This window comes from Cydia fagiglandana, chromosome 14, assembly GCF_963556715.1.
Source record: "Cydia fagiglandana chromosome 14, ilCydFagi1.1, whole genome shotgun sequence".
NCBI lineage: Eukaryota > Metazoa > Arthropoda > Insecta > Lepidoptera > Tortricidae > Cydia > Cydia fagiglandana.
Genome location: NC_085945.1, coordinates 1,416,375 through 1,442,322, shown reverse-complemented (window position 1 = coordinate 1,442,322; position 25,948 = coordinate 1,416,375). Strand labels below are relative to the sequence as shown.

Below are 25,948 nucleotides of genomic sequence, written 5' to 3'. Positions count from 1 at the left end.
AGTTACTCCTAGCCCAGTGACGGATCGAGGATTTTGATTTCGGACGAACTTCAACTCTATGAGAGTAATAGGTTTAGACAGAGATACTACATTCGAAATATCAACGCTGAAAGTCGCCAGCGACATGCTGAAATAATACCATCGTGGCACTTTCTCCTTTTTATGTTTTTCTGGTTTGTATAATTTTCTATTTTGTATTCGTGCTTACGAATAAATTATTTCTATCTTTTTATGCTGATGGTTTTGGGCGCCTCCCTACCTTGCCATCAATGTCATATTTCACTCTAGCTTACTCTACCAAAAATCAAAAACTAATTATCTTTTCATCCCTAGCCCGCCTCCGCCAGCCTGGTGGCGACGCCTCCCCGCGCCGAGCCGGAGGAGAGCGACGACGAGCCGCCGCCGCCGGGCGAGGAGCCCGAGCTCTCCTTCACGCTGAAGCCCGAGCTGGAGGGCGTGGCCTTCAGCCGCCAGCCGCCCGTCAACAAGGGCACCGAGCTCTCCGGGCTCTGCTCTATCATGTGATGCGTGTGTGTAGTGCTTAAAACGGGAGTCAATTTTACCATCTAAAGAATATAACTTTTGCGTGTAAACAAAAATTCAATAGGAGTGAAATTTACCATTTCCAAAAGTGATTGTAACATTTGTTGTGTGCGGAAACTTTAAATGGTTATGAAGATAACTTTGGTATTAATTTCTGTGCTTTGTTGGTAGTATTTTGCGGACTGTAAGAAAAGTGAATTTGTGTTGTCACAAAGTTTTGTTACAGGGCAGGAACTATAAACATGATGTATTACACCTTTATTTGCGAGTTTAAATTCTAGAGTATTTGGCTTGATAATCGGAATAGGCTATGTAATACTATGTATAAATCCTAAATTATCATAAAACCCGTTTTGTAAAAAACATGAATAATCTACCAATTTGTGAATAAATTTAGAAACCATAAAATGTATACTTCAACATTCATTATGTAATGTTGCCGGTATTATTATAAAATAATAGTTCTTACTGTTTTATTTCACACTCTTAATTTGTATATATGCATGTAAGATTTGAATAGGGACTGGATTGTTTAATGGTCAGAGTCAGACTCTGTAGAAGCTGAAATTGAATTTACTTTTATACTAATGTGTGAACGAACATAAGTAGTGATTGTATAATTTTAATTTAAACAAAATGTGATATTAAAATTAAGTTTGTGTATTCTGCTTGAGATCTAGTTGTGTGCTTCTCGAGTGGTGGGTGTTTATTTTCTGTACATATTGTTAACATTACATTATTATATACTTACAACTGACTATCTTATTGTTTTCAACAGCTTTTCTTCTTTTCTTACCTGAATGTAAGCTCCTATTTGTGAAAAAGATTTTGAATCTCTTTTCATGTAGCCAATTTTACTGTATGTATATTTGTTTGAAGTATGTTTCTATTCGAAACTGCAGGATGTTAGGTTTAACGAAATCGTTACCTGTTCTAGTTAGCTTTTGCTCAAACTATTTTTAATAAAAATTGGAAAATTAAAAAATATGGTTTTCTTTTGCACATAAATTTAATCTGCCTTTGTTTCTTCTATTATTTGTTAAATTAATAATCACATCACACGATTTGTTTCCTTTGGATTTTAATTTGTAAATAAAGTTCATAATGCAATATCATTGTTTTATTTCGTAACAACTCTAGTTCATACCCCTTGTTACTTGCATGATTAGTTAGTAGCATAGTTACAAAAGATTCAGGATCCGTAAGATTAAACTGATAGATAATTTTACATACATTGTTTCTACCTAATAGTAAAAGAAAGGAGATATCTTTCGATTTAGGAAAAAACGCTTAAGTAAGTAGAGTTAGACCAAGAAAAGTCTGCAGCGATTTTGATAGCCCACGCAGAGCAAACGTTATTTTAAACGTCTATGAAATTATGACGTATAAATATCACTTGTACTGCGTGGGCTATCAAAATCGCTGCAGACTTGGTCTAACTCTAGTAAGTACCTACAGATATTAGTATACCTTAATTGGGCAAAGGGAATACGAGTATATGTTACCCACCATAATCTATTTTAAGAAAGAGTAGTAATTTGTAGCAATACATTCAAGAAAATTAAATAAAAAATAGAAAATATTCAATTGATTACATTTATTAACATGAAATATATTATACCTATATGTCTAACAAAATTTACAAGCTACAATTATGTGGCCACCTAGGGAAGGGTAGAGTATCCTTTATATTGGCCACCCCACACAAACTCTGTAGCAGTCTCTCCAGGCCCAGTCCGAAGCCTCCAGTGGGGATGTTGCCGAATTTCCGCAACTCCAAGTACCAGCCCAGGCTGTCAGACGGCAGCTTGGATTTTAGTTTGTTGTAGTTGTCCTCTCTGAGACTCCCACCCACTAGCTCCCCTGTTATTGATGTTAGGAGATCCAAAGCATCTACCTGCAATAAAAAATGCTTTTATAATAAACAGATAGGTATATTATTTTATCCATGATTCAATCAGAACATAAATACCTATACTAAAAGACAAATATTTATCCCTTTAAGGGATCTCTTTCTGTTAACCTTTGAGCAAATATGGTGTGGTAGGGCTTTGTACAATTGGTAGTAAACTTTTAGTAGAATTGTTTCCAAATTAATCTATGACAATTTATTCACTCTGAATAAATTTTGGTAAAAAGCAAATATATTTGTTTTAGAATCAGCATATACCTTGTTTGGATCATCTTCACATTCCTTCATGTAGAATGATTTTAAATTCTTAGGCCATTTTACAACAAACACGGGTACACCATTACAGTACTCTACCAGTGCCAGCTCTTGCTCTTTATTTATACCTTCCTCAGTTATACTCATTCCTTTCTTCTCTAATAATATTCTTGCCTCCTCATAAGTTACTGTAATAAACTCTTTATCTAACCATGAAGGAGCTTTATTGGCCTTATCTAGAGAATACAAATCAGCTTCATTTGTTTCTCTTGTCTTCCTAAATACATATTTGAGTAACTCTTCTATATGTGCTTGGAGATCTTTTATATTATCACAGAATGCTATCTCTGCCTCTAACATGTAGAATTCCGATAAATGCAGCCTCGAACGGGAGTTCTCTGCTCTGAATGTAGGCCCCAGTGTGTATACATTCCCCATGCCTCGGCATATTGCTTCTAAATGCAACTGTCCTGAGACTGTCAAGAATGTCTTAGTGCCGAAGTAAACAGTGTCCCTATCTCTACCTTCCTGCATCATGGCTTTGACCGTCTCCTCATTGTCAGGCTGAACCTTGAACACCTCACCTGCCCCTTCACAGTCATTTGAAGTTAACATGGGTGTATGTACATGCATGTAGTCTTTAGATGTATAAAAGTCATGTATGTGCCTGGTAACAGCGTTTCGGACTCGTAAGATTGAGGATATGTAGTTAGTGCGTGCGCGTAGGTGCATGAATTGCCGGATGTATTCAGGAGGATGAGTCGTGCGCGGGTTGAAGGGGTAGCCATCGGCCACTACGCACTCCCCAAGGACCTTGACACTGTCGGCGGCGAGCTCGAGCTGCCCCCGCGGGCTGCAGGACAGCTTGCCAGTAATGTGCACCGAGCTACCGTACGTCAGCGCGTCTGTTTTTAATTTCTTTGGTATCACGATTTGAAGTCTTTTAGCGCTGGACCCATCGGTTACGTCGGCAAATATTAACTCTTTTTGCACTCGGAGGTTCTTCACCCATCCCTATAAATATTAAAATTTAGTATTACACAATGAAAAATAGATAAATTATAACAATTTTTAATATTGTTCCTAACCTTGACTTCGGCAAATTCTCCAACATTGGCTTTCTCTAAAACGGAGGCAATTGCAGTGTAGTTTCTAGAACTGTTTGAGATTTTGGAAAATTCTCTGAACTTCAGTAAGTTTTTAAACCACATTTTCTGTTATAATTTTCATAACAAATTACAGAATCCTTAAAACTTGTAGGTTGTGGGATCATCTGTCAACGTCAAGTAAATGTCATTGTCAATCTTTTCAGTCTAGGGCATGGACATTTTCTTAAAGTAACTTTACACGATCATACAGAATAGTCGATTCAATCGTAAATTGTTTTACGGTTTTTAGTCTCATGGACAGCATTAATAACAGGGCGGCTCATGTCAGCGTACGTCACGCAGGTAGCTTATTTTTTGCTATCTATGAACCTGTCATTTGTCGAATCATGTTCAACTTCGTCGCGTTGTGAAAATAATTGTGGTGTTAAAATAGTTTAGAACATTAATTGTTATTAATTTATTATTAGTTTTGTAATTTCCGTAAGTATTAAATACTTTCCTTATCATAGTTTTGGGATTAATCTGAAGATTTTTTTCCATTTCATTTTATAACTGCTCTTAAAAAGTAAATTCTTAATTATTAATAATTGGCCGCGGAAACAGGTTTTCCTGCTTATATAAGTCCTTGGGTCGTTTTATGGTAATGTGGTCGTCAGTAAAGTTGATCCTACGTGAAGGTTGTATAGTGAATTAATATTTTTTTCCTCACGTACAAATTACTGTCGTGACCCACTAGACTACATTTCCCATAATTTTCTTCTCCGTGCTAATTTATTTTTAATTCCCCCGTTACTTCTTGTTAGCTATGGTACGTTTTTCTTTTTATTAATTCAAAACATAAGTTGAGCTCTCACAATGAGAGCCTGTTTGAGTTGTTATCAGTTCTTTGTTATAGCCTAATCTCTAGATAACGTGCGTCGTGTTTCACAGTATCATTCGCATGAACTCGTACACTGAAATTACTCTGCAGTGACCAACAGCAGTTATGTACAGTTTGATGGAGCACTTTCCACAGTTCGACCCAGTTCTTTGTAGAAAGTGAAATGAACTTTCATCTCACTCAGTATATAATCGCAAAAAATCCATTACGACGCAAAAAGTCATTAAAATATGTCAATTTTGAATACCAGTAGTATTTTGTGTTATTTTTAAATGTTCTAAATAACCTACAAACAAACTACATTTTTTTTATTGACTGAGTAAACAAGTAAAAAACTCTTGCTTGTTCAAAGATTATGGTCACTCGGATGAAATTTTTTCTAAGTGTCTGCACTATAGGGGGCAGCATAGGGGCCATCAGATTTTTGGCGTGAAGCATAAATGTGTCGTTTATGCTTCCAATGTAGCCCACAAGGTGACAGAACCTACTATGCACAAGGAAACATACCAACAAGAATGGTAAATGGTAGCACTTGCTTTGGCAATGTACATGTGGACATATGTTTCTGATTTGGGCCACAAGATTATGGTCCCTGTTGAAACGAAATAACCACCTGTTGGACTGTCCCACTTGTTGCCTTCTTGGCACCCAGTCAGAAACTCACTACAGACAGGGGGTAAGGGGTAAGATAGCACTAAAACAATCAAATTTTATTTACAAAGAGATTGTTTTATGCAGGTTTAGGTCCCATTACTATTGTACAAACTACTTTTAAACTATTTTATTGTTCTGAAAGTGAATTTGTAAAGATTACATTGTTCGTGTTGTGTTGGGAAACTGTTATGATAGCTTGCTGCCTAAACTATCCTCTGTTTGTTAAGGGTTTCATCCTATTGTGCACTTTGTAGAGTTCTGCCACGGCTCATGGGAATCTAGGCAGTGGTGGATTCGCAGTGTTGGCCGACCTAGGCCCCAGGCCCTGCAGTAACTACTAGCCGGCCCTATCTCAGCACCCATATATAGACTGCCGTCTTGCTGCCGCCCCTAATATCTTGCCGCTCTAGGCCCGGGCCTTAGGGCAAATCCGCCACTGACCCTGGGGATCACTTGGCAACTCAAGAATAGGCGTAGGCACTAGTTTTACGAAAGCGCCTGGCATCTGACCTTCTGAACCAGAAATTACCCAGAAATATTTATCTCAGTAAACAATGGCGGACACAACTGGACAAGCCGGAGACCAGGGCCCTCCCAAGGGCATCCCGGCGCTGAAGGCCCACGTCATCGCCAACAAGGTGGACGTGGCTCTCTGGGCCATCCGCATCCTCACCGTGCTGTGCACCTTTGGATATGTACTGCCGCTGTTCTGCAAGTAAGTGTTTTTTAAATAACCACGTCGGTGGCAAACGAACATACGGCACGAATGATGGTAAGCGGTCCCCTGAGTATAGACGCCTGCGACTCCAAGTGCATTACAGCGCGTTGACAACGTAATGTAAAATATATCATTTAATTACACTTGTGTAAAAAGCGGGTTTTGCTCACTAACAATGAGCAGTTTAATTCACCGTGACCCCGTGACATTGGATTCACTCGCTCGTAGGCGCTCCCGTTGACAACTCAATCAAATCGATTCTATGCCTTCATTATGCCTTTAATTGATGAGGTTTTAAGTACATATTTAGTTTCCATATGTAGTATTATTTATGCATGCATTGAGAATCTTGCAGATAACATCACCTCTATTTTTTTTCTGCTTATTTCTTTGAACCTGTTTGTTATTTGTTTTGTACTTGTATCTTAGAAGTGAAACGCTAGATTACTTACATATTATATCTTGTTATTACTAATATATTATAGTAATATAGCTTATATATTTAAAAGACACGATAAATATTTCTCGACGACGACGACGACGTTCCACGGCAAAAGGTACCTTATGGCGGCTGGCGCTTACGTCGCAATAATATTGGAGCGTCGTTAATAATAGCGTAAGCGCCAACCACCATAAGGTACCTTTACCCGTGGGACGTCACATTTATTCGTGTTCATCATGAACTTCCGATATATTAACATTCTTTAGATACTTGATAATTAAATAATAAAATGTAATTATAGCTAAGGCCGTGCAGTGAAAATCTTAAGAGCTCATTTTACAAGTTGGGTGCATATTTACCACTTTAACGGTTCTATAAATTCCTCCTCGGCAACGCAGTGGTCCCATCTCTCCGTCTTTTCCAGGGAATCCTGGCGAATAGGTATTCGCTTATCTATATCCATAAGATGAGTCTCAGCTCAGGATCCTCTAATAGCCGGGTCCACACAGCGAGCATATACGCTCGAGGAAATAGCTTCGCGCGTATGCGGTCTGGGACCTGGCTAATACTATATCGCCAGATTTTTTTGCAGTATTCTCAATATCTCACATATCTTTTTTCTCCCTAGCCCTGTGTCAGCGTTCTACAAAGCCCTTCTCGGCAACGCAGCGGTCTCGGCGCTCCGCCTCCACCAGAGGATCCCAGCGCGCGAGATCCGGCCGTCGCGAGAATTTCTCGCGAGATTCTTCCTCGAGGACTCGGCGCACTATCTGCTCTACTCGCTCATCTTCATGAACGTGGCGCCTAATTTGTGTATCCTTTACAAATATATAATATGAAGTTATATAGGTAAGGAATATAATATAATATGGACAAACATACGTTTTGTTCTGACTTCTTGGTTTGAAGGCTGCAAATGTTAGAAAGTATCGGTTCTCACATGTTCTGAATTGTGTCGGATATTTTGCGAAGAAAATACATTTATTTAAAGCTACAACGTAGGTATACTATATAAAGAAAAAGAAAACATGCAGACATCAAAAAAGGCCCCCCCTCAGCATAATGCCGCGACAATCCGTGGCGCTGGTTTTCAGTGGAGACCCGACTTTAACTATTTTAATATTAACTGTAAACCGCCATCACGAATTTAAAAATTCTGTAATAATTTTACGCTTCGATTTAGTCGATGAAGTAATTTTTAAGGGCATTGGCCGTCATTCAGCTTCGTTCTTAAACAATAGGCGATAAAAACTAATGAACAATTACTATGCACATGCAAAATGTCTGCCGTTTATTCGGACGAATTCGGAGTGAAAGTGGTAGCAGGTAGCCTCGATCATACAGGATGTAACAAAAATAGCGGGTATCCGTTTAAGGGCATATTCGGTTTAGGTTAGGAAAAAGTAAAAGAAACATTTTATTGACTTGATTTTTTGGACTTTGTATGAAGGGTTGGCAGAGTTTTACGACCTGTGGCCTATTTTATAAAGCTGCAACTCACAATTTACAAGCGGAAGTATCTTTCTAACCCTATGTGTTAGAACGAGACTTCCGCTTGTTAATTGTAACTTGTAGCTTTATAAAATAGGCCACTGCTCAATAGAAATATTTTTTTCAGGACAAGGTTTTCTGCTAAGTAACTAATATTAAAATTCTAGTAGGCACCTAACTTTACTACGGTGACATATAATAGAATTGATTTCTACTTCTTACCAATTGATCGAACATTCGTTCTATGATAACAGTCTGACGACAGTCTAGAATACTGTAGAAAATATTTACTTAATCTATTTTTAATTTATTAGTGGCGTACTATAGGTATATACTATACCTCCTACTACATATTTTATTACTAATTTTCCTTTGAGTAGACCAACCTTTATTATGAGGGCCACAAAGAAGGTTTTGCCTTGCACAGTCATGTTCATAAATTGGAATATTTTTTTCCTTATTGCAACAGATTAAAAATCGCAAGTTGTTATTCTCTGGTACAGTCACGTCTAAAAATATCGATACGGCCAAGGGCCAAAAATATGTATATAGGTACTCGACACGACCTTATTGCACTGTATATTAAGGTAGTGTATATATATTTTCGGCACTTTGTCAGTATCTATATTTTTATACGGGACTGTTATTACCTCTTGAAATTGCGCCGCTGAATATTAAAAACTTAACAGAATCCTAACCAATATTGTAAATGCGAAAATTACCCTGTCTAGTGTTAGGTCTTCACTAACAAACCGCCGAACCTGTAAAATGTTCGGTATGGAGATATTTGTTTAAATCCCGGGGATGGACATAAGATTTTTTTAGCGCGAGAATTATAATTTTATTTAGACAAAGCCGCGGGCAATCGCTAGTTAATACAATAATAAATTGATTGACTCTGCATTCAATACTAAAATCGCCTTATAAGCTAAACATCGATTTGTCTACTTATTACTTATTCCAGTATCATTTTCTAAGTCTTTAACACGTTTATGCAAATATCAATAAAGCGAGGTGTCGTACATTTAAAGCCAAGGCCGCGTCGACCTGCCGGTGTATCGATTATTGACCATCGATGCTACTGACAATCTTTTAATCCTTTTAAATTTCAACTTTAGCATTCCGATTTAAGGTTCAAATTAGATTGCACTTTCGGGAAATGTGACTTGCCTTCAACCACAGAATAAATAATAGTACTAAGTACAGAAGACTCACTCTCTAACAAAACGCGTCTTTTACGATCAGCACAGATATGGCCGCTAGGTGGCGACAGCGCCACGCGCGACTTATGGCTTTCCCCAAAATTGGGGCCGAACGGATGTACTTTTAGCTACCTGTAGCAAAGCGACGAAATCGCGGAGTGAGCCTCGCCTGGTTCAACTGAATCATCAAAGCTGGATTAATTGGAATATATTTGGATGTTTTGGGAAAACCTTATAGATTGGTGTAGCCTGGAAAAGGGTTAAAGTGTGTTAAAATGACAATCATTTTGATTAAAATTGGATTGTCTATTAATATGAATTAAATTTAATTACTTTTCATCAGACAAATTGAACGAGTGACGCATTATCATAATTGAATGTCAAATTAAATGATCCCTTCAAGTGGCAGGCCGTTGGCTTCCACACCATTTAAATTTCACATTATTAGAAATTTGACTAATTGAGGAAAATAAACGAAAATAAAGCCATTGTACCATCGTCTACCTCTAGACAATTAACTAACAATTCTATGCTTAAGATACTTTGACCTCTGACAAACGTCCACACAGTAATTCGTAAACCTTATTCCGAAGACATAAGGTCTACTTTAGAGTATTACTGTTCTAGATCTCGAGTCAATCACCGTGAATCAATCTCTGCGATCATTCTTTCCTCGCGTGCCTTCTATTAAGCATCGATAGTGAGGCGCTTAGCACACGGGATCCGATTCACATGTGCGAGCGGGACGTCGCTATAATACGCGTATAGCGTTGTCTCGCTCAAACATCGGAGCGACGTGCGAATCGGACTCTGCCATCGACGTATATCTCAGGACGGGCGTTACGGACACTAAAAATGGTACTAGTTCAGCGGTGTCACTCACGAATTCGAGCCAATCGTGCAGTCTAATGGCTCTTATACACGGTGGGCCAGCACCGGCCACTCCAAGGGACGTAGCCATGCGGTAGAATGAGATAGCAATATCACTTGCTCCATCTAACGCGTAAATGCGGCCCTTGGAGTGGCCGGCGCTAGCCCATCGTGTAGAGGAGCCATAACGCAACTAGTTGCGACCAATCGCGCGCGAGATGAGAAGTCATCAACCAATCACGTTGTAGCAGCGTCACACCGCTGTACTGGTCCCATTCTTATTGCCAGTGTTGCCAACTTGGCATAAATGATGCCAGATCTGGCATATTTTCACTCGCATTGGCATCAAAATTTTCCGTTTAGCATCTGGCATAATCTTTAGCATAATTTAGTCTAAGCCAAGTTTTCACCAACATGGCAACAACAATACGCGCCATCGCCTTATGTGGTTCATATTTTCATATGAATTTTGACTTTTGTGGGTGGAAGATGGACATCGACGGACTATATATGTATACATTTTTTTAAATGCCAACTAAAGTTGGTCAAGCAAATCCTGTCAGTAGAAAAAAGCAGCAAATTTAAAAAAAATGTAGGCGCGACCGGTTATCGTCCCATAGAAAATTTGAATTTTTCGCCTTTTTCTACCGACAAAGTACGGTGTTTTTTACAGAATATTTTTAGACATCATATTATTTTCAAGTGACATTTTAGCATTTTTTTAGCATATTTCAAAAAACTTTGGCATAATTTTGGCATAATCTAGACATTAGTCTAGCATCTTTTCAAAATCCGAGTTGGCAACACTGCTTATTGCCCGTAATGCCAGTCCTGAGATATACGTCAATAGATCCAGTGTGCTAAACGCCTAACTGTCATAGTAACGCGGTCTGACGCGCGGTGACGTCACGGCTTGACATTAGGAACCGGTCTGCGATCTTGTTTACGCGTAACAGAATTTGTGAAGGTTGTACGAAGGTTTCTTTTAGTGTGCGTCACTTGAATCTGTTAAATTTGCCATAAGACATAATTCACATAATAATTATAGCCGGTCAAACAAGTTTGTCAGTAAATTCAAATTTTCTATGGGACGGTAACCCTTCGCGCCTATATTTTTTAAATTTGTCGTTCTTTTCTAGTGACGGAAATAGCTTGACAGAGTATATCTATACATGCTATCACTGTACTAGGTATTAAAAGGCTCTTTTACATGTCAATAAAATATTGTTTTTATAAAAAGCTTGCAATAAAACAAGCTAAGCGGTAAGGCGGGCGTCTTCTAAACTAGAGGTCGCTGGTTCGAACTCTGACTTTTACCAATCAATTTGTACATATCAAGCAGACACATCTGCGAGCGTTACTACAAATTTTTATATACAGTCGCCATCAGATATATCGGAGCGGCCAAGGTGTTCACAATATCTGAACAAGCACTCTAACGCCTTGACAATAGAGGCGTGCTCAGATATTTGTGAGCACCTTGGCCGCTCCGATATATATGATGGCGACTGTACTACGCCGGTCCGATCGCTCTTAAGTAACTTAGCTACCAAAAGTACCAAATCTTACCAAAAGTGTGAGAATCTTTCCATTCCTTTCACGCATATGGGTGGTGTTTCACCTGCCCCGTGTGCATTGCTTCTCACTCTCTCACTAAGCAAAATGTGAGACGCAAATACACATTGGACCAAGATATTGGACAGATGGAATACCATCGTTAGGGAGGCGCGTAGCGACATCTACCGAAAGAATATACTATCTTAACGGCACCGGAATACAATTTATGTTGATAATTCACCAGTAACGATGTCCTAACCCATTCTAAACTAATTTTACTTAAAGGTTAGCTGGAAGAGATCCCTTAACGGGATAAGTTCGCCTTTGTACACATTTACTGTATTCTCTCTATGTTATTGTACTTGTTTTGTGCAATAAAGTGTTTACTACTAATACTAATTTAAAAAAATAAATTCGTACCAATCAAATTCTTGGTATTTATGTACGATAATATCATTTGCTTTTCGGTGAAGGAAAACATCATAATTAAACCTATAGGTATATATGCAAATAATGTTCGCATTCTTGTACAATACAATATTAAGTGGCTATTGTGCCTGTTATTTGTGATGTTATATTAACGGATCCTAAACCATAAAATGTTGAACTTAGTACGGCAGGTACGGTAAGGCTAAGGTACCTTATTATTAGGTACGCTTTAATAGCGTTGGTAGATTAAGTACTAAGTAGTAATAGTAGATTAAGTAGTAGTTAAGTAGAGTGCACGCAACATGGAATTAGATGAGCAACAGTTCATTTATCGCCACGTTTTACGTCGGAGCTCGCGCACTGCCCGTCTCGCTTTTAAATATGCCCCGAATAGTGATTTTGGCCGAATACCGAATATTCGGCCCCTCTCTTGGCCGAAGAAAGTTACCAAGAATGCATAATGCATAATAATAAATACACCCAATTATTGGTTATTTTTATTGTGTAATTTTTTTTAGGTAGCCGTCCTTCGGCTCAATAGTTGGCAACATTCGGCCGAATACCGATAATTCGGCAAAGTGGCCGATTAGGCCGAATACCGAATATTCGTGGCATCTCTAGTTGCTTTACTTCGAATTGTAATTTATGTCATGTCACACAAAACTAAAACTAGGTACCTTTAATGACTAAAATGTCATTGCACTTACACTAAAACTACGGGCCGAAAACTGAACTCTGTATCTTTCTTCTTCTTCTTCTACTGCCATGCCCTAGCGGGCGTCGGCGGCCACCTTTGCAAAGTCTTCTCTATTCTCGGCCAGTCTTGTTAGCGTGGCCGCGTCTTTGATGTTTGTCCATTTTTTGATGTTGTCGAGCCAGTTCATCCTCCTTCTTCCCCTTCCCCGTTTTCCCTCTATTTTTCCTTCTATTATAACTGTATCTGTATCTTTAGGTATTTCAATAAAAGTAAAAAAAATGTACCCTCAAATGGCTCCTTAAGCCAGTTAACAGAAAACATAACATGATCAAATAACGTAACCTACGTAATAACGTAAAGTCAGGTTGTTCAGGGACTGATCTAGGCGGTTTTGTAATTGGTTGGTAAACCAATAAATGTTATAACTACCCGAAAGTAAATTGTCGACTTTGCATCATCATCTTCCTCGCGTTATCCCGGCATTTTGCCACGGCTCATGGGAGCCTGGGGTCGGCTTGACAACGAATCAATAACAAGAATTGATATAGGCACTAGTTTTTACGAAAGCGATTGCCATCTGACCTTTCAACCCAGAGGGGAAACTAGGCCTTGTTAGGATTGGTTGTCGACTTGCATATGTCGTTAAAACATAGCTTGAAAGTTAACCTAGTGAATAAGGTCCACGATATACGGAGGCTCCTTGACTCGCACAGTGATCCTGACGCCGATCTTCTTGTTCGCTCTGCTGCATGCTGCGTCCTACTCCCTCACCATCCTCGACGTGAGTACACTTTACTTTTATATCTTAAACGATTTAATCAATGACCTCTGAACACCGACCAACGAAAAACGCCAAGATAATGGCCAAGATGAGCCAATAGACCGCGGGCCAGGAGCAAATATCGTCAGTCATCGCCTCCCGCTTGATACTTTGTCAGATGATAGTTAAGAACTATCGTGAATTAAAAAAATCGTCAGCTGGTTGCATAGCCGTGGAAAGACCGTCAGCTACATGCATAAACATGTAAAAATATGGTGAAGAGGTTTTAGGTAGCCTTGTAAAACTAATATTACAACTTGACATTACAGACGTTGGGCCAGAACTCCCTATGGGTGGCCCGCCTCCTCATCTCCCTGGTGGAGTTCCAGTCTCGGAACATCCTGCGCGCCGCCGCGCTCGCCGAGATCGTGCTGTTCCCGCTCGTGGTGTTCATGGCGCTCTTGTAAGTAGACACTTATTTAGAATTCCAGTTGAAATCCTTGAAAAAATCCTAATTATCATGCGTCCACTCGCAAACCGTTTGCGAGAGCAAATGGTACGACAGTGGCAATTTTGCTACGCATTTGATAAAGATATAAGCTTTTTAATGTCTTTTTATCCGGGGTTTTTCGCTGGTTTTAGATATGTACAAGCTTTCGTGAAATGGGCCCTTGGGCTGCACTTATGATTATTCCTAGCTGTAATATTACTCGCGTACGTTTACAGCCTTAGAACTTAAACTGAAGTTATATAATATCTGACTTTTCCGTTTCAGCGGCTACTGCGGCCTAATGACCCCCTTCGTGTACTACTACTTCGTGACGTGGCGCTACGCGTCCCGCCGGAACCCGTACACGCGCAACACGTTCCGCGAGCTGCGCGTCGTGCTAGAGCGGCAGGCGGCGCGGCCCGGCCTGCCGGCGCCGCTCAAGAACGCCATCCACAGCGGCGTGCAGCTCGTGTGCCGTCTGGCGCCGCCCATGGAGGAACAGGCGCAGTGAGTACTCTCTTCGCACGTTATGAACGCCTGGTACCAACTAACTCAAAGCGTGGCAGAAATTAGTGTGTTTTTAAGGTGTAAACGTCAAGATGGTAAGAAAAGGAGCCTCTTTTGTAGATTCCTTGTTAAATTCACGATAAAAAGTGATATTACAAGTATCAAATAGACATAATAAGACACCTTCCGGGAACTGTGAGTAGTGTTCGAGCGGCAGGCGGCGCGGCCCGGCCTGCCGGCGCCGCTCAAGAACGCTATCCACAGCGGCGTGCAGCTGGTGTGCCGTCTGGCGCCGCCCATGGAGGAACAGGCGCAGTGAGTTACTCTCTTTGCGCATTATGGACTCCTGATACCAACTAACTCAAATCGTGGCAGAAATTCACTGTTTTTTAGGGTGTAAACGTCAAGATGGTAAGAAATGGAGCCTCTTTTGTAGATTCCTTGTTAAATTCACGATAAAAAGTGATATTACAAGTATCAAATAGACATAATAAGACACCTTCCGGGATAATTTGGCTAGCTGGCCAACAAAAATCTCAAAAGGCGTAGAGGCGTGTTTAGATATTTGTGCTCGCCTTGGCCGCTCATATATATCTGATGGCGACTGTACAGCGACATCTTCAGCTGTCAATTTCAAGGGACGAATTGTTTTCACACCTTATATCTCTCTTTACACTTTTAATAACTGCTCTTTGTAAAATTACCCATAAGAAAGTGCAATTTGCCAAATCTCAAACAAGTCAAGTGAATAACATTCCTTCGTAATATCGCATGTCATTGTCTTAACCTACGCGATAGTTACCCAATGTTTTTTTTTTCACAGATAACGCAGACGGCGCTAGTAGGACATAAGGACATCTGCGACACCGTCGCACGCTCACACTTTACCTCCGTGTCCAGAACTCAACTACAACCTTATTTCAGACAAACGGCTGTCTCTTTCTACAAACAGCTAGGATATAAGCAAGACTGGGACGGCTCTATATGGGCGTATTATTCACCGAATGTCACCAGAAAAAGGCAGAGAAATTCTAAAAATCTTATGTATTTTTCTAGTGATACTTATAGTCCGACAAGTGTAGTAATTAAAAAGTGGCACTTTTTATTTAATTTCTACACTTGTCGGAATGTAGTGTGGATTGCAAAATGTCGCAAAATTGTTTTAAAATGACTGTCCTATCATCATGTTATATTATCTGTGTTGTCACGTGACATATGTCAATGTCAAACGAAACGTTTGTATGAACACGTATTGTGAGCTTCACTTTGACATATTTATTTAAAACTCTTGGTTTATATTGAATCAAACTGTTGTATCGATAGTATTTTAATGGGACAAACTAAGGTATTATTTTAAGTTTAATCTTACTTAAGTATGAGTCAACGATTTTGGTCAGAGTTATTTTAAGCTGTTATTTAGCACTTTGTTCTTGTGTTGTTTTGTTTATCTATTGAAATGGTAAACAAAAGCAGTATAATATATATCTGTCAAGTGAAACCAGACTGTAGGTTAGCCTAGAGAAATATCAAAACGATGAAATTTTCATATTGGGACCTCCTTACCCTGTCAAAAATAAAAAAATTTACTATTAAAAATCGGGTAATTTTCTCTGTTTGTCGAACAAATTCCTTATGCATTTCTTTTATTAGTTCCCTTTTGAAACTGATCATTCCATTTGTATAAACTTCGATGTTTTGTTTCGTTAGATGTTTTTTACTTTCAACTGCTATATTTATTTAAACAATATGGTATGCACTTGGTTTGGGGTGAATGTAGTCAGGATTTTTAAATATATGTTAATATAAGACTTGTGTATTTATTTTCCCTGTGTCGATCGATCAATAGAAGAACACTGATTTAAACTTTCACGATTATTAAACATTATCAAACTGCACAACGGGACTTAATCGCGGATTTGAGTTTAAAGATTTACCTCCGACGTTTCGAGGACGGCGTTGTCCCCGTGGTCTCGAAAAAGACTGCCTCAAGTTGACATCAACATCTTCTAGCTGCTTTCTAGGAGGTAAATCACAGACCACAGAGCAACATAGATCTACGTGCATATGCATAAAGTTCAATTTCAGGTTTGACACTTCGGTGATGTGGCGTCCGGGTGACTGCTTTTGTTTGACACGGCCACAGAATAAATAATAGTACTAGATACAGAAGACTCACTCTCTAACAAAACGCGTCTGTCACGATCAGCACAGATATGGCCGCTAGGTGGCGACAGCGCCACGCGCGGCTTATAGCAAACCCCAAAATTGGGGTCGAACGGATGTACTTTTGATGTACCTGTAGCAAAGTGACGAAATCGCGGAGTGAGCCACGCCAGAGGGCCTACCGCGAACCACGTTCGAAGTGTTGCCTCCCTGTCAACCTTACGGACAAATTTACAAGTGCGATAAAGAGGCAACACGTCGAACGTGGTTCGCGGTAAGCCCTCTGACACGGCGTCGAAAAGCTTAATCGTTTGTCTTTCATTCTGACTTATGTATTTGTAAGAAAGGGGTAAAATATAAATTTACTAATTGAAGCTTGTAAAGTTGTATGATTGCGCTATACTGCTGTTACTTTTTCTGCTTAAGGCGATTTCAGACTAGTTTAGCTTGAGGTGTAGCGTATTGTACGATCCCACCGACCGGCTGAAGTCGGGCCACGCCGGAACAGCCGTATATTGTATATTACTAATGTGAAATGTGCTCCCACCCCACCCGTTCGGTGGGAATCGTACTTATAGCATTGAATATAGCAAGGGATACAAAGTACTTTGGAAAGCCCTGTTAGGACATGGGTGGTTTAAGAGTGAAAAGAAGAGATCAGTTTTTAGTTTTTTTTATTGTATAGCTTAAAGCTAAGCCGTGGCGGGCACGGGGATGGGCAGCGGCGCGGGCGCGAGGCTCCGGACGTCGCTGGAGGGCTCCAGCGGCGCCGGCTCGTCCTTGGGCTCCGTCACCAGGATGTGGTCGGGCTGGGGCTTCTTCGGCCCATTCTTGCCCTGTTGGTCCCAAGGCAACATGATTTTGACCTGTGGATGAAAGTTTACGTTAGGAACGTCTGAAATATTCTCTTAATTAATTGAAGATTTAATAGAGGCAATCACACAAAAGGAATTGACTATGATAACAAAGAAAGAGGAGAGGAGAATAGGTATCTTGATTAGTTATCTAACTTATCATCACCCTCCCAGCCTCCCATGCAACATCGAAGAGGGGTCTTCTCATATTATTCTTTGACAGAGATGTGAAAAATACTTTATAAAAAGTATTTAAATACAAAATACAAATACTTCCTTGATAACACTATTTCAAATGCAAAATACAAAATAGTTTTTGAATTTGTATTTAAATACAAAATACGAAATAGGTATTTTCAAAATACTTTTTTAAAATACAAATACTTTGCGATAAAAGGTACTCTGAGTAGTGAATACCTACCTAGTCTGAATTAAAAAGTATTACTCGGAATTTCCGAGTTGAAAAGACTCTGTTTATTCTTTGAAATCAATCCTCTATCTAAAGTGCAAATTTCTAGTTGTTTGCTCATATGGGCCATTCTATTTAAAGTTGCCCCCTACAGTTTTTCTCAAAATTGGGATTTTTTATGTTATTTCTACTCAGAATCATGAGCTCTTTTGATCCTAATAGGAGAATAAAAGTGTCCCAAAATTTCCACACATTTTTCTATCTTTCCATTCCGAAACCGCCATACAAAGTCTATGAAAAAATGGTAACATAATGGGAAAAAAACCTTGGGACACTTTTTTTCTCCTATAAGGATAGAAAGAGCTCGTGATTCTGACTAGACATAAAAAAACTCAATTTTGAAAAAAAAAATGTAGGGGACAACTTTAAATAAAATGGCCCATATTAACCTAGGTAGGATGTAGGTATGGATGATGGTTTTTAACAGCCAACTTTTAAAGCAATAATTTGTAATGTTTTACAGCCAATTAGCCAATTTAATGCCTCTCGTTTGTGTTTCACCAGGGCAGAAAAGTTTGTTCTCTTCTCGTGCCTTGAACTCGCTACACTTGTGGTCATGTGCGACTGTTACTACTAAACAGATTCAACAGTTCCATGTTAAAAGAATGAGAGAGTTGCCAGGATTGTCACATCAGAGAGATTGTAACTCCTACCTACATTACCTACCTACTATAAAGTATTTTGTATTTTGAAAATAGAAAATAGGTCCCAAAAACTATTTCAAATAAAATACAAAATAGTTTTCTTCAAAAGGTATTTAAATACAAAATAGGTATTTTGCATTTTGTATTTGCATTTTAAATACAAGTATTTCAAATAAGTCACATCTCTGTTCTTTGACATAGCCAGCCGTGTATAGCCCTCTAGCCGCGCATAGTGCAAAAATTGCCAAGGCCAATAAGAATAATTTATTTTCTAAAAAGTGCTACAAATGCAATTTTATCGCGTCAACGATATTGCGTTAATACAAAAATAATTAGAAGGCCTTTTCACAGGGCTCTTGGCAGCTAGAGGCAATAGTAATCACATTTAGGAAGAATATAAATGTTCAGCTTGCACCGTACAAGAGCCCATACAGATGAACCCTCCAATAAACAAGCTGGTCGCTCTGCCACAGTAAATTAGACCACCGGCCACAAGGCCGGCCATCCCTGATACTGTGGCTATCTTACATAATATAAACCAAGCCAAAATAACTGTACAATTTAGGCCCCCCCACGTCTAGCGTCTTTCGAGCGTTGGCGTCTACAATTCTATGGCCGACGTCGACGCAACGTCGACGCAGCGTCGACGCAACTGCGCAGCGACGTCATTTTCCATAGCGCTGGACCGACGCCGACAGACGCCGACGCTCGAAAGACGCCAGATGTGGGGGGGCCCTTAGCGTTAAAATAGATCACATGACGGGATAATCACGCGTGCGAACGAAAAATATGATGAAATTACTACCATTTCAATGGTACGACGATTATGGCTTTCAAACTTACTAGATGATGTACATAACTTGGTCATTACAGTTTCAGACATTGCACTGTTTTTGTTGACATATCCAGCCTGACACAAGGAATGGTTGTACTAAGTAGCACTGAGAAACAAATCTCATTTCGCCTGCAGATTTTCAGCCAAGCATGAGCATTCAGATTGTTAATGTGTGTCTCACATAAACAACGACATACGGGCTGTCCCGTACAAACGCATTTTATTTCCTGTGACTTTTTTTCGGCATTAGCAGGCGATTATTTTTCTGCGCGTATGTTTGACCATTTGTCATAGAAAAGGAAACTCTTATACATGCAGATCTTCAGAAAATTCGCGTTTGTATGGGACAAATGGTAGACAATTTCATGGAATGCTCAATTAGCAACCCCAACTTCTGCCTATTTTTGAACTCTGACAAATACAACGAGCCCTCACCTTGATACCCAGCACACCCTGTCGCAGCAGCACGTGCCTGGTGGCGGTGTTGACGTAGTCGTTGCAGGGGTCTCCGGAGTGGATCATGAGGCCGTCGACGAACTTCATGCTCTTGGCTCGCTGGCCGCGCAGCTTGCCAGACACCACAACCTCGCAGCCGCGGGCGCCGGACTCCATGATGAAGCGGAGCACACCGTAGCACGCGCGACGGACGGCCAGACCTGGAGGAACATGTAGGTTATTACCAGATTTCGGACAATTTTTATTACCAGATTTCGGACAATTTATAGCAAAAATAAATATAGTATGGAACATGATACAATTTTTTTTACAATTTAGAACTGCAGTTTTTGCGTATAATCTGGACATTTTATAAAGATAGTAATAGTAATTTCATGAGTTTTTGTTATTTTTACACTTTCATTGTTATTACACTTATTTATTAAATTATTTTTTTAACTTTTATTTATTTTCAATTTATTTTATTCATTTGCATGCCGCTGTGTACATAATATGAGTTTAATAAATCTTGTCCTATTTTGAGATATAAATGATTTTTGATGGTTTTGCGATAATTTGTCCAATCACTGGTAATTACTTGTTTCTGTTTATCTTGCCAGAAGCGTGGAAGCGTCTTGATCTTGCATTGGACTCCATATCAGAAACAATGTTTCCATATTTTGGCATGCCAAGAAAGAGCATGATTGTTGCTTCATCCCCCTGAAGCAAAGATCACACTTTGTTTTAGGGTGATGAAGGCTTTTTGATTTCAGCTGATCTGAGTATTTTTATGGTGCTGAGTTAGGTTACAATCTCCTGGTCTATGAAAATGCAGACTAACAGCCTCATATCAAAGTCTCAGAAAGTAACATAATAAATGTTAAAATCATAAGCATTAATTTCTTTCTTGCTGTCATAATTTGTGTAAAAATAGAGGTGTATAAACGTGAATAATTTAGTATTAAGATAAGATTGCCACAATATCTTCTTTTTCCTCTTGTTATCCCGGAATTTTGCCATGGTAAAATGTCAACAACCGGCCATGGCCCATGGGAGCCTGGGGACAGCTTGACATCTAATCCCAAGAATTGACATAGGCACTAGTATTCACGAAAGTGACTGCCATCTGACCTTCCAACCCACAGGCTAAAGAAGGCCTTATTGGGATTAGTCCGGTTTCCTCACGATGTTTTCCTTCACCTTAAGGGCCCCCCCACATCTGGCGTCTTTCGAGCGTCGGCGTCTACAATTCTATGGCCGACGTCGACGCAGCGTCGACGCAACTGCGCAGCGACGTCATTTTCCATAGCGCTGGACCGACGCCGACAGACGCCGACGCTTGAAAGACGCCAGATGCGGGGGGGCCCTTAAGCAACTGGTAAATAGCAAATGATATCTGAAAAATTCATTGGTACAAGCTGGGGTTTGAACCTGCAACCTCTGGATTGAAAGTTGCATACTCTTACCACTAGGCCACCAGCGCTTTTATGATTGCCATAATATGCTTAGCATACACCATAATTATCACTAGTTTACAACCCTGACAACTGCAACTTTGTTGGCATTGACTGATTTTGATCATTGATAAAAACTATCCTGTCCTTCCCCAGACCTCAAACTATCTGCACACAGACAGTCAGAGAGTTGCTTTTGCATCTACCCAAAAAGGTTTGTTTTGACAGATTTTAGTATAAACAATTAAAAATTTGGAAAAATAACAATGGCGATCAGGATTTACTTGTAACCTTCGTACACTGTGCTTACTTTAATAAAAAGTAAACACAAATTCAAAGGTGTTTCATATGACCCCAATGAAAAACAATACCACTATGTAGTAGCAGTGTCAGGTTAATTGGGGTGCAGATAATGCCATGAAATCAGTTGACTAATCCCACAACTATCAAGTTCTTGAGCCATATCCTAATTTATTAAAAGCCTGGACTTACAATACACTTATTTGGTTTGGCTGCTAGTTTATCATCTGTTTTTGACATGTCAGTAGCTTTTCAAACTCTTTTACACATTTTATTTTATCAATAAATCTCAACTTTAATGGATACACCACCAGCAAAAATGTATTTACAAATTTAATGAACTAACCTCCGATAAGTTTATATCTGAGAGACTCGGCCTGAGCGATGGCGCAGAGACCGCGGGTGGCGACCTTCTCGGCGTACAGCTCCACCGATTGTTCGGGGATGTTGAAACGCTTCTGCACCACCGAGGTCAGCTCGCGGATGCGGCGGCCCTTCTCGCCCAGCACGCTCTGCGTGCGGGTGGCCATGATGATGATCTCCGACCGGGTCGGCGTGACGCGCACCTCCACGCCGGAGTAGCCATCCTCGGCCAACTCACGGGTCAGGAACTCGTTCAGTTCAGCCTTGAACACACCATCTCCGACGAACTGAAAATCACCAAGAGGTTATGTTAGTTGCACAAAATATTGTTTAGCAAAGAAACACTTTTTACACTTATTTGGGGTTCAGACGCTATTAGCAGAAAAATTATCCATGCTTTAGGTTGAAAATTGTATAGAAATATAATGAAATGAACACCGAATTTAGCTAAACAGATCCAAAAACATCACAACTTTCACTGAGTAAACTTTGTTTTTACTGCATAATACACGTATAGATGGAACTGTTAAACGTTTTGCTGAATGTATTTTAAAGATTAAGGCACATTTTTCAACATACTTTTCGCTTTTTGGAAATATTGTTCACCGCCATGATTGCAACGGGGGCTGAGAAAACTTGAAAGGCCGGAAACAGACAAGACAAACGTCAATGTCAGTTTGAGAGTAACGTTCTGAAATCAAATATTTGTTTTATTCTGATCATGTTAAATAAAAATATATTTGTATAACGGTCTTTATTAGGAGTAAAAAACACAACTTCTAAAGCATCATTTAACAATATAAATATATTCTATTATTTATGTAACCTTTCATTTAAATGTTGGTTAATTTGGATGGAATTAAAAATGCCTATATGCTGCATCCCGAATGTATTCTTCGTGCTATTTGAGAGCAGCATATAAACGTAGGACTATCGTAGTACGCATCGCAGATGTAAGAAATAATACAACAAAAAAAATATCCTGAAAATTACTGAAAATATAATATATGCGCTGAATATTACGCAAACTCGACGTAGAGTGCGTCACTAGCGCAATCACGAAAATCGCAAAGTTCCAAAAACCGAACTTTCTCCTCTCCTCTCTGTTAAAATTCCTTCCTTTTGTTTCTGACACTATGTTATTGTGTGCCTCATAAGAAGGCTCAAAGTCACCCAAAGGGCAATGGAGAGGGCTATGCTTGGAGTCTCTTTGCGTGATCGCATCAGAAATGAGGCCATCCGCAGCAGAACCAAAGTAACCGATGTAGCCCTCCGAATCGCTAAACTTAAGTGGCAGTGGGCGGGGCACATTGCCCGTAGAACCGATGGCCGTTGGGGCGGAAAGGTTCTCGAGTGGCGACCACGTACCGGAAGGCGCAGCGTGGGTAGACCCCCCACAAGGTGGACTGATGACCTGGTGAAGGTCGCGGGAGTCCGCTGGATGCGGGTGGCGCAAGACCGGTCATTGTGGCACTCTTTGGGGGAGGCCTGTGTCCAGCAGTGGACGTACTCTGGCTGATATGATGATGATGATGACTATGTTATTTAGCAAAAAATAATCCTTAGCCCAGTTAGCCCCCATTCGCACGGCAGCTTTTTCAAAGCGCGTTAAAAAAGCGTTTGAATGACACAAATGGATAACCATGTATGTATTCACACGACAGCGGTGGCGCTTTTTATCAAGCGTTGTTGGATTTTCTACTTTAAGCCTTGGTCATTAAGTCGAATTTAGAGTGTGGACAGATTCAAGCGTTTTTTTAACGTGCGTTGAAAAAGCTGTCGTGCGAATGGGGGCTTATGATGAAGCCTTTCGATCGGTATGATAAAGCTACAGGTGATTTGTTTTCTCGTGTAGTGGGTTCGATTCCCGGTTCAACTATGTAATTATTTAAAAATCTATGAATGCAGTTTAAAATAAATGGTTTTTTAAATTTAAATAATGTCTTCTTTCAGTAAAATGTTCTATCTACAATATTCAGGGTACTTTCCCTCCATGTGGCATAGCCATGGGACGCCCTGTAGATTGTAGAAAAAATTTGGCGCTCCGTTGCCATCAGTGTCGGTTACGCTAACTTACGCAAGAAGTGGTTATAAATAAAAATCGGGTATATTTAATGCAATTTATTTATTACTCAAGATCCTCTCATTACATACAAACGCACCATATACTTAGCATAATAATAATTTCCTATGAACAATGTGGTAATCGAAAAGACGTTATTACGCAACTAATTGAGAAGATCCTAAGCTCGGTCCACACTTGTATTATTTTGCCGCATCGTTTTTCCCACGCGTAGTACTCCTTAATTACCGTCACGTATCGTGATCGAGTAGGAATGTGATCACTCGCCTCAACACTCAACACTAACGATCATGATTAAGCGTCAGTGCTACGTAAAATGATACAAGTGTGGACTCGGCTTTATGTGGACCGGAACGGTGAGTGGCAACTACCCGCAGTGAACATTTAGAAATGGTGAACTACTCGAAGCCAGTGATCGGTATCGTTAAAGTTAGGTCTACACATATCATTTTGCCGTAACGTATAAGTTATTATAAGTCAACACTAATGAATCTAATGATGATTAAGATAAATTACGCGTCGGTGCGTCGGCGACAGGAAATACGGCAAAATGATACAAGTGTAGAGCTAGCTTTTACATTCGCCAAAGTAACGTGCACATGATGCACATTAGCGCGTGCCTTCTTGAGCTGTCGAGGTTTTTGAGAAAATTTTTCAGTAATTATTTCTAAATCGTTATAAATTCTCAAGTTGACATGCGCCATTTTGACCGATGACAGGTCTTTGCTCTATACTCTATGCTCGACCCACAACTGGAAAAACATTTAAAATCTACTTTAATTTAATACTCATAAATCATTTAAAAAAATACATAACAACGTGTATAACTAACTAACAATGAAGTACCTACACAGAAATTATTGACGTTACCTAAACATTGCATTAACTATTACTACTAGGTATTGTGCAAAAACAATTTAGAAATTGGGAACATGAAAAAATTTGTTATAGCGAAAACATGTCACGGGAACTAGATGTTTTGCCTATGAGCCACCAGCCTCGTTCTATGTCTATAGCGTGTCTACAACCTAGTAATTATATGTATTATAACTATAAATAGTAATATACGGTCAACAACAATTCAATGTAATAAAGCCAATAAAGTTTTCGAACATCTTATACTAGGGGTCGGTGCGAAAGGCGGAGGCAGTAGCTATGTACTTACTAAAAGGAGACATGGGGCTGATTTCGCTATGTTTCTATTATGTATTACGTGTGTTGCTCTACTGCCCGTGGCTACGCTTGCGTGTTCGAGGCATTTAAAAAAAACATCCAATCGTAACCGTAGATACATTAAATATATTAATTCAGCTTAATATAAAATGGACAGTGATTATTATGTACAAAGTGTACCTTACGCCTATTGAAATAAAAACGTTATTCTAACCAACATTCACGAACTATGCTAGGTATCTTATTATAATGGACAGAATTGCGTGTAGCGTCTGGTTAGTGAGGTGCGTGTAAGAGATCAAGTTAGGTTTCTCCTTTTATGTATTTTGAATTACAAACTTAAACACTGAAGAATTTGCTTCTCATTTCCACGTAACGTTTTCGCGCGTTTTGTGTTCATCGATTAACCAATAACAGTTGTTGTTTTGTCTAAGGTATAGCAAATTTAACCAATGGAGTCCGACCTTGATCAAAACGCATTATGTTGGTAATAAGGAAACGCGCGAAATAGTTCGTTATGTGGTAATAAGGAAAATAAAATGTTCTGTCTGGTTCTGTCGTATTAATTAAGTGAAGTTATGGGAAAGGTAGAGCTAAGAAGATAATTATGATAGTAACTACTGGGCCATTACAGAAATGAAAGCATTAAGTAGCTTTGT

General features: G+C 39.6%; 4 protein-coding genes and 1 long non-coding RNA gene across 6 annotated transcripts in view; 3 read left to right on the top strand and 2 right to left on the bottom strand.

Moving 5' to 3' along the window:
* LOC134670634 (pre-mRNA cleavage complex 2 protein Pcf11) overlaps positions 1-1,512 on the top strand; it is a 34,548-nt gene extending 33,036 nt beyond the window's left edge. For both annotated transcript variants that reach the window (XM_063528439.1, XM_063528440.1), the window contains exon 18: positions 334-1,512. In XM_063528439.1, the coding sequence (XP_063384509.1) occupies positions 334-525 (192 nt within the window). In that variant the 3' untranslated portion in view covers positions 526-1,512. The remainder of the gene's footprint in view (positions 1-333) is intronic.
* Positions 1,513-2,128: 616 nt separating this feature from the next.
* Positions 2,129-3,996, bottom strand: LOC134670589 (asparaginyl-tRNA synthetase). The gene is made up of 3 exons (XM_063528389.1): positions 3,799-3,996; positions 2,714-3,724; positions 2,129-2,440 (listed from the first exon to the last, which is right to left on the bottom strand). The coding sequence occupies exons 1-3, from the start codon at positions 3,919-3,921 to the stop codon at positions 2,183-2,185; spliced, it is 1,392 nt and encodes a 463-aa protein (XP_063384459.1). The 5' UTR covers positions 3,922-3,996; the 3' UTR covers positions 2,129-2,182.
* A 158-nt stretch (positions 3,997-4,154) lies between these two features.
* On the top strand, positions 4,155-14,520 carry LOC134670590 (Krueppel homolog 2). Its single transcript, XM_063528390.1, has 6 exons — positions 4,155-4,299; positions 5,902-6,068; positions 7,142-7,326; positions 13,473-13,540; positions 13,849-13,982; positions 14,295-14,520. Exons 2-6 carry the CDS (start codon positions 5,908-5,910, stop codon positions 14,518-14,520), a joined length of 774 nt encoding a protein of 257 aa, XP_063384460.1. The 5' UTR covers positions 4,155-4,299; positions 5,902-5,907.
* Positions 14,521-14,695: 175 nt separating this feature from the next.
* LOC134670488 (uncharacterized) lies at positions 14,696-16,324 on the top strand. Its single transcript, XR_010099065.1, has 2 exons — positions 14,696-14,831; positions 15,340-16,324. It is a non-coding gene; the product is annotated as an uncharacterized LOC134670488 (long non-coding RNA).
* Positions 16,325-17,336: 1,012 nt separating this feature from the next.
* LOC134670588 (small ribosomal subunit protein uS3) lies at positions 17,337-22,742 on the bottom strand. The gene is made up of 4 exons (XM_063528388.1): positions 22,613-22,742; positions 22,017-22,320; positions 19,917-20,137; positions 17,337-17,545 (listed from the first exon to the last, which is right to left on the bottom strand). Exons 1-4 carry the CDS (start codon positions 22,643-22,645, stop codon positions 17,372-17,374), a joined length of 732 nt encoding a protein of 243 aa, XP_063384458.1. The 5' UTR covers positions 22,646-22,742; the 3' UTR covers positions 17,337-17,371.
* Between the last annotated feature and the right edge of the window lie 3,206 nt (positions 22,743-25,948).

Bases quoted from the DNA above. Each gene is read 5' to 3' on its own strand.
- LOC134670589 (XM_063528389.1), bottom strand. From the start codon at position 3,921: ATGTGGTTTAAAAACTTACTGAAGTTCAGAGAATTTTCCAAAATCTCA. The intron at 3,725-3,798 runs GTTAGGAACAAT...TAATATTTATAG, and splicing joins GAGAATTTGCCGAAGTCAAG to GGATGGGTGAAGAACCTCCG. The intron at 2,441-2,713 runs GTATATGCTGAT...TTTTTATTGCAG, and splicing joins GTGAAGATGATCCAAACAAG to GTAGATGCTTTGGATCTCCT.
- LOC134670590 (XM_063528390.1), top strand. From the start codon at position 5,908: ATGGCGGACACAACTGGACAAGCCGGAGACCAGGGCCCTCCCAAGGGC. The intron at 7,327-13,472 runs GTATCCTTTACA...TGACTCGCACAG, and splicing joins GAACGTGGCGCCTAATTTGT to TGATCCTGACGCCGATCTTC. The intron at 13,983-14,294 runs GTAAGTAGACAC...TTTCCGTTTCAG, and splicing joins GTGGTGTTCATGGCGCTCTT to CGGCTACTGCGGCCTAATGA.
- LOC134670588 (XM_063528388.1), bottom strand. From the start codon at position 22,645: ATGGCGGTGAACAATATTTCCAAAAAGCGAAAA. The intron at 20,138-22,016 runs GTTAGTTCATTA...ATGTTCCTCCAG, and splicing joins CAGATATAAACTTATCGGAG to GTCTGGCCGTCCGTCGCGCG. The intron at 17,546-19,916 runs GTGAGGGCTCGT...TTTCATCCACAG, and splicing joins AGGGTGTGCTGGGTATCAAG to GTCAAAATCATGTTGCCTTG.